An 8,278-nucleotide genomic window follows, 5' to 3' on the forward strand; every position below is an offset into this window, starting at 1 on the left:
ATACTATGTTTGTGAGTTCATCCGGAGATACACCTCTGAGCGGAAGCCGTCGGATAACAACGTCAAGAGGAATAACTTCCGGAAGACGCTTAGTCCAGAAGCTCGCTTCCGACCAATTCAAGAGGAACTAGCAGGATGGTTCATGAGGGAAGTCCTCCATCCTAAAGGAGAACACTATTACGAGGACGTAGAACTTCTGATGCCGTAAATTATGTATGGAAACTTGTTCAAAATTGTATATGGTCATCCGATATTGAATATATATTGTATATTCCTCTTGAATTTTCTTGGTTCTAATTTCAAATTTGTTTGAAATTATACATTCATATGCATGTATATAGTACCATAGAATATGTGTACTGAAACTTCTTCAAAATTAAAATAAAACACAAAATAAAATATAAAAGAAATAAAACAATACAGATTAAAAAGAAACCAGATTTAGGGGGGGGGGGGGCCTTTAGTCGCGGTTGGCCAGGAGAACCGCGACTAAAGATCCTCCGCCCCGACAGACTGCTCGCGGCCACGTGGACGGGCCTTTAGTCGCGGTTCGTAAGCAACCGCGACTAAAGGGGGCTTTAGTCGCGCTTAATTAGTCTCGGTTGCGCAACCGGGATTAATGGCAGTTGCGAACCGGGACTAAAGCTCCTTTTTCTACCAGTGTGGACAACCTTTCTCCTTGGAGATAACCATGTTGGTTTGTTGGACCATCTGGACAAGTAGAGATAACTTTATTTTTAAACGCCCGGAGCCTGATCTTTATAAGAGCACAAGGATCTTCAAGACCGAAATGGCCTCTTGCTTCTTCACATGCCAACAAGGTTATTGTGGCATGAAGGCTTGGGTGCAGAATTTTGTCTAGCTATTTTTTCTTCTAACTTTTTTCCTCAGCTAGTTTCTCTTCTGGAACTAATCTGTAGCCCCATTTTGTACATACTTCCAATTGTTTTGTAGTAAAAATAAAAACAAAATATGAGTAGGGAAACCTACTGTACTTCTTCAAACAAAAACAAAACTTAGCTAAGTCAAGAGCGAGTGTTAGTTTTAGTTATTCTGGATTGCATGAAACTTAATCAATAACGCTAGAGGTGCATATCAGGTGGGAGCTGACGTATATATTTGAGGACATGTGAGCGTGCCACTTTTTTATGGGTTCATTTCATATGAGCATCGACAAGACGTGACCATAAGAAAACGTCATCACCTTGAAATTGGTGGTTAAAGATGTCGGACGGATCCTTCCAAACCGTACGTAGGTCCATCACCTTGCTCGCCTCTTGGGAGGTATGAAATGAAAGAAACGCGCGAGTGTTTAGAACATCTCCACTCATACCCCCGGGAAGCCCCCTAGGGCCTCTTTTTTTCATTCGGATGGACGAAACTGGCTCAGTCACGCTCCCAGCTTTTCGTTTTCGTCCGGATTTGGGCTAAATAGGCCATCCTCGGTTTCCCGGGGTGTTGCTGGGGACTCCGGATGGAGCAAATTCCGCGATCTGACCCGCGTGTCAGTGAAGATTCCATGCTCTAGCCCGCGCGAATTTCCCGGGATGGGTGGAACTTCGGCGCTCCCCAGACCAAATTTTCCTCTAATCCGGACGAAAATTTCGCCGGATTTGAGCGTGGGGAGCGCCAACGAGTGGGGATGCTCTTAACTATGATCCGCCTAGGGTTGTGCTAGATAGAATTAAAAGTGAAGCCGGCTTTGCGGGTGATCGTGGGTGCTAAGAAGTAGAGTGAAATCATTCCAGGAGAGTAATTTCATGCCGTACACGCATGTCAGTTGTATGTTTGTATGTTTTTTTGTAAAACTTCATCTTAATTAATAGATTGTGTCCAAAAAAAAAACGTCACACGGGGAAAGCCATGCCACGCCCATGAGTGCTTCCGCTGCTCAGGAACAATGCGATCGATCCAACCAAGCCGGAGCTGCCACACCACACCGGCCGACCGATCTGATCTTGGATCAGGTGTTCATACACGACGGTCGATCGGATTAAACCACCGAGCTGCAGTAGCCGATCGGCGCCGCAGAATCGTAACCACGCGTTTCTGTATTTACAAGCGGCAGGAACAGGGGCGCTGATTAGGTAGCGCGACAAGACGCGACGAACTGGCGACATTCTGGGCTCCTGACGAGGCCGTCACGTCGGTCGGCCGCGCGCGGGGCCTCTTCGCCGCGGTGCGGTCACGTTGCGCGGAAAGGCCCACGCATCAAGCTATGGCTATAGATAGCATGGAATCCGGTGCATGCATGCTCACAGTCACAGGAACGCCGTTCGCCTGGGCATCTCCAACCGCGCCGTTTGGGTCGAGCCGGACAAAAACGCGGCCCAGTGCGGGGACGTACCGCAAAAGCGGACGGCCGCGGCGTCCGGAACGACGCAAACCCGGCCCAAATCTGGGCTAGGTTTGCGTGGCCGCGGATGGCACGCGCCGTCCGCTCGCGTCCGCGCGCTGGTCGCCTCGTCTCCCTTGGGCCCACCTGTCGGTGACCAGGAAGACTATTAAATGGGGACTGGAGGGGATGCGGCCCTCCACTCCGGTCCCACTCCACTCCCCGAGCAAAACCGCCGCCATGGCCCCGGCGACGGTTCGCTCCCGAGCGAACGACGACGAGGCGAGCGGCAGCCGCCGTCCGCCGGCGTTGCGGCCGTCGGGAGAAACCAACGCGGCCTCCACATCGGAGGAGGCCGCCGCGGCGGTGCGGCATTGCCGCAACCGCCGCCTCCTCCTCGAGCCGGCCGGAGTCCTCGGAGGAGGACCCGGACCTCCGCGCCGCCACGATCATCTCGGCGGCGGAGGAGGAGAGCGAATGGCCGCACCTCCATGCGGCCATTCGCACCTCCGAAATGGAGGAGGCGGCGCGGCGGGGAGGTGGAGGAGGCGGAGGGCGGGAGCTCTACGCCGGGCCCTCGAGCGCGACGGGAGGAGGAGGAGGAGGCGGCGCGGCGGGAGGAGGCCGGCGCCGCGCCGGCCGGCGAGCGCCGCCGGGAGGACGGGCGTCGCGCCGACCGGCGGCGGCGCCAGGAGGCCGAGCGCCGCACACAGCGAGAGAGGCGGCGGCGCCTCGGGGAGGAGGCGGCGCTCCGTGCGCCGCCGCGGCCGCGGGTGGCTCCGGACCCCCGCTCGCCGTGGGAGGAGGCCTGTGGTCTCCGTGGCCGGAGTCCCCGGCGCGGTCGAGCCCTGCAGCGCCTCGCCGCCGGGGACGTCGGCGACGTCGCCGCAGCGCCCTGAGGGCTAGGCGGCGCACCGGCGGCCACCGCGCCGCCGACCAATCCCTAATAGAGGGTTTTTCAATAGTAGTTTAAATTTAATAGCGCATATAGGGGCTTCTTTTGTTAGTTTTATTTGTCCAAAATAGGGCTATGTACAAATTTGCCCAAAATAGGGCATATGTTTAATATAATTTCGTTTAAATTCGTATTTTCTTTTGTTTTCCTGTTTCTACGTTTTTTGCGATACGTCCGCGCGTTGGGCGCAGCGCGCGACCCAAACGGACACGCGGACGCGGGCCGTTGTCCGCGTGTCCGCTCGGCCACCCAACGGCCCAAACCGAACGGCCCAGCGCGTCAGTTTGGGTTGTGCGGTTGGAGATGCTCTGATTCCCACCACGCGCCGGCGCGGCCGACGGCGACGGCCCAGCGTAGGTGATCGATCTGTTGCTCACAGGTCACAGCTACACGGCTTCACGTCGGAATCGCTGATGCGTACGTGGTGGTGTCATGTGGTTTGGTTGGGTGCTGTTCCCCGTCCCAGCCGTTCCTACCAATCACATTGTCGACGACACCAACCACGCCAACCCGCTCGCGCATCAGTACCCGGGCCCAGTCAACGGCACCCGCATGTGTCAGCCGTCTCCAGCCCGAACCAAAGTCCAGATAAGAGCATGTATAATACGGAGTAGGTCCTAGTCACCTGGCTACAAGCAAATCCACATCAGCAAAGTCCTAGCTGGAAGTGAGAGAAACAAGGAGAGAGAAGGGAGCGAGCGCTTCATGTAGCGCCGGCTGCAGCTCGAGAAACAAGAGCTAACCGTCCGCATGCGCCGGCTGCAGCTCGAGAAACAAGGATTTTTCCTTGGAACCTCCACCTCCAACCACCGAGCTGACACGCGACGAACTGCAGCCAGGCTTCCGGAGTCAATACCACCACCACCTTCCCGCAACCCGATGCCAAGTCCTAACAGAACCTGTTGAATGTAGATGAACGACAGCTCAGTAAGGCCGCTTATGTAGTCTATAATTCTGAAATCTCAAGGCCCATCACGTTGGAAGCTTGGGACAGTCTTTGGAGACAAAGTTTAGTCTCACATTGCTAGTTGGGAGAGAGTTGGAGTGGTATATGGGTCTGTTTGTTTGGGCTGCAGCTTTTGAGAAGCATTGTAGTCATGAGTGTGGAAAAGCATTTGTGAGAAGCATTGTGAGAAGCAGAGATTTGATGTTTGGCAGAGTCTTTGTTAATAGTCATGCTGTGATGAAGGATGAAATCTCTGAAATGCCCCTGAATTCTGAAGAAGTTGTATAAATGCCGTTTTGACACGGATCAACTATTTCCGACTGTTTTACGATACTTGTTCATATTAAATATAAAACATTACATATATTAAAGATAATACGAGAGTGTTGTGACATTTATATTACAAGACACGTCTCATCAACCCAAAAGAGCAACAAGTTTTTCACTTCTTCACATGTACCCAAAAGAGCAACAAGTTTTTCACTTCTTCACAAGTTCTAATGTCTAGACACCTCCACTTGCTGCGAACAAAGCATTAGCTATGTTGTCACGAGTGTTGTTCGTGGTAACATGATCCCCTCCTAAATTGTCGCCTACATTGCCTCCGGATGTGGAACTAACATGCCCCGGAGGCATGTAGTTCTCATCAATATCGCATCTATAGAAGTGTAGATCAAACAATTGACTATCACGAATGAAGTTATGGAGTGCTAGACATGCAATGATAATCTTTGTCTGCTTCTCTATTGGATAACTTGATATACCATGTAAGATACGCCATTTCTGCTTCAATACCCCAAATGCTCTCTCAATAGCATTTCGAAGAGATGAATGAGCATGGTTGAATATTTCTTGCTTCCCAGATGGCGGTCCAGCTAGTCGAAACTCGGGTAGATGGTACTTGGTTCCTGTATATGGTGAAAGATAACCATCTTGATTGGGATAACCCGAATCAACTAGATAGTATCTTCCTGAATGACACACAAGTTAGTGCTAGCATATATGACACCAATATGACCTAATGAAGAGTGCACAAGCCAAACATATACCTGGAGGAGGATGAGGAAAATTTGCTTCAAACTTAAGCAAAGTATCTTTGAATATCCTTGTGTCGTGTACGGAACCTGGCCATCCGGCAACAATGGAGGTAAACCTCAAGTCAAAATCACAAACAGCCATAACATTCTGTGTTGGATATCCAAGGCGACCAACATGGTTGACTATATCAACCGCTGGCACAATAACTGGTATGTGTGTCCCATCAATTGCACCAATTGCACCATTGAAATGAGGTGTGAATCTAGAATCCCGTAGCCTCTCATGCACTATTGGGAACTGTGGATCAATAGGTTTGATGATATCTCCCGCTAACTGATTTACACAATATAGAATCTCCGCAAACTTCCTATTGATTGTCTCCCTGGATCTCTTGAATCGGTTTTGAACTTGAGTCACGGATTGTGGACTACCAAGAGTCCACAGAAACATTCCAAGTGCCTCCTCGGAACACATGCGGTTTGACCCCTTGAGACCATATTTTTCAACCAAAGTGTCATGCAAAGAATCAAAACATGGCCTATGCATCCTAAACATGTCATAACAATCCTTCGAGCTGCCCAAGTTATCAAATACCCATTGTTGTCCGGTGCATCTTGGTTCTACCCTCTTTTTCTTCGTAAGATGCTTCTCGGAATGTTCAAGAACTTGGTACATCACTTGTGCATTCCGTAGCCGCCGACGCCTTCTTGATTCCATAAGTGCGGACTCGATGCCATATCGCTGTCACTTTCATCACTACTCTGACTTGTGCTCATCTAAAAACAACAAGCAACAACATATGTGAGTAAACAGCAGCATATACCACCAAAACAGCACCATATATGAGTAAACATCATCATATATGAGTAAACAGCAGCATATACCACCAAAACAGCAACATGTACCACCAAAACAGCACCATATACCACCAAAACAGCAACATATATGAGTAAACAGCAACATATATGAGTAAACAGCAGCATATACCACCAAAACAGCACCATATATCACCAAAACAACACCATATACCACCAAAACAGCACCAACATAGCACCAAACCAGCACCATATAGCACCAAAACAGCACCAATTCCATACATAAAAGGATGTTCCAAGTCTTATGGGTACATAAAAGTAGTAACAACAAGGTAGCATAAGGATACATTTTTAGATGAACATAGATGTAAATAAAGTAGCTCTAGTTTCTCTTCCTATCCTCATATTGCATCTTCAACCAACGAAGCCGGCCCTCCTTAGTTTTCATGGTATAGAAGAAAGCTCGATTTTCAAGTTTGCCAAATATTTTGGTTGCTATGTAATGCTCAACACTACCCTCAACGGCTCCACATTCCACAACTTCTTTCATTATGGCTTCAATGTCTTGAACTACTTGGGTGGTAGATGATGTCCCACGATCTTCATTAATGCAATGATCAACAAAACGCTTGAATTCTAATTGCATGGGATTCTTCTTTTTCTTCCCCGGGCTACATGCAATCCTAGCAGCCCCACGCTTTCTATTCACACTCGGAGGTGTTGGTGCCAAGCCTTCATCATCGGCTACAAGGTCAACCAAATCAGCGGGAATTTCTCTTGGCACTCCCGGCATTACCGCCGAAGTTCCATCAACATGGGCATCCTCATACATGATCTCCATCAACTCCAAGTTGTCCGGTGGACCTTTCTTGAAACCCGCAATAAGCTTGTTTGCCTACATAAGATTGAACAAGTTACTAGCCATAAAGTGAGCCATCTATTTTGCAATGTAACTATGACATAAACATGGTATATGTAATACCTTGATCAATTCAGCCCATTGTTCATCACTTGCTGTAATTGTCCTCTTCACCGGATCCCAACCAAGTCCCGTTGCTTTGGTAGTGTAATACACCCATGCTTGATATAATGATTTGGTTGAATCCCATTTATTTTTGAATTGTGGTTTTGTGTAGTTTCTCCCTGTCCTAGTACCAAATTCTCTAGCTAGATTCTTGTACCCCTCTGGACTAAGGAAAGCAGTAGGCCTATTGCCTGCCTTTTTTTGTTTCATGCAGATTTCACAAAATATTGTGGTGGACATTGCATCCCAAATTGCCTTAGGTGCCTTATCTTGATCCATCTAAATACATAAACATTGCATCAACTTACAGCACTAAAAAATATCTTATAATGTGCACTGAATATGACACACACAGCAATATCATTTACACTTTAATTTCTCACAGCAAACAATATGACAGAGAACCAAATAACAAATCATAGCACAATCAAACTCATAGCACTTCAATTAGTCACTATGCAGTACATTCTCACGCCATATGCCATTTGCACTTCAATTAGTCTCATAGCAATTAAAGAAAGAGAAGAGACACAGGGTGAGGAACGGAACAGAATGTACTGTCTCACCTTGCCGCTGTAGAGGAACGTGCAGACGGCGACGGCCGAGCTCGAGGAGGACGGAAACGCGGCGAGGGTGAGGACGATGCGGGACGGGCAGGAGCTCTCGGGACGAGGACGGGACGGGGAGGAAGGGGACGGCCCGACCTGGAGGAGGACGGCGGCGCCTCGACAGACGGGGACGGCCCGAGCTGGAGGAGGACGACGGCGGGCGGCGCAGAACGGCGACGGCGGGCGGAGGCGCGGAACGGCGACGGCGTGCGGCGCGGGACGGCGGGCGGCGCGGGACGGCGACGGCGGGCGGCGCGGGACGGCGACGGTGGCCGGCGCGGAACGGCGACGGCGGGCGGCGAGAATCCCTAACCCTAGCAGGGAACGGGGAGAAGAGAAATGGAGAAGGGGGCTATTGGGCTGGAGGAGGACGGGGCGGGCAGTTTGGTCTCTCTCGCTCGGGAAGCAGAGAAAGCTCGGGAAGCAGCCCACGCGGTGCTTTCGCGTTTCACGTCTATTTTCCCACAGCGCTTCCTAAAATCGCTTCTCAATTTCTTGTTGTTTGTTTGGGCTGCAGCTTTTGGGCTCTAAAAGCCCCAAAAGCTGAAGTGGAAGCC

General features: G+C 50.1%; 1 protein-coding gene across 2 annotated transcripts; it reads right to left on the reverse strand.

Annotated features, from left to right (window-relative positions):
• Nucleotides 1–4,523: 4,523 nt before the first annotated feature.
• On the reverse strand, nucleotides 4,524–7,932 carry LOC127344591 (uncharacterized). Of its 2 annotated transcripts, XM_051370899.2 has the most exons (3): nucleotides 7,072–7,914; nucleotides 5,286–6,614; nucleotides 4,524–5,207 (listed from the first exon to the last, which is right to left on the reverse strand). In XM_051370899.2, exons 2-3 carry the CDS (start codon nucleotides 5,989–5,991, stop codon nucleotides 4,741–4,743), a joined length of 1,173 nt encoding a protein of 390 aa, XP_051226859.1. In that variant the 5' UTR covers nucleotides 5,992–6,614; nucleotides 7,072–7,914; the 3' UTR covers nucleotides 4,524–4,740. The 2 variants fall into 2 exon arrangements, 1 of the variants encoding a protein (XP_051226859.1); XR_011755904.1 differs by lacking the exons at nucleotides 4,524–5,207; nucleotides 5,286–6,614 and adding an exon at nucleotides 6,621–6,984 and having other exon boundaries at nucleotides 7,072–7,932.
• Nucleotides 7,933–8,278: the final 346 nt, after the last annotated feature.

Source organism: Lolium perenne, chromosome 3, assembly GCF_019359855.2.
Source record: "Lolium perenne isolate Kyuss_39 chromosome 3, Kyuss_2.0, whole genome shotgun sequence".
NCBI classification, from domain to species: Eukaryota; Viridiplantae; Streptophyta; class Magnoliopsida; order Poales; family Poaceae; genus Lolium; species Lolium perenne.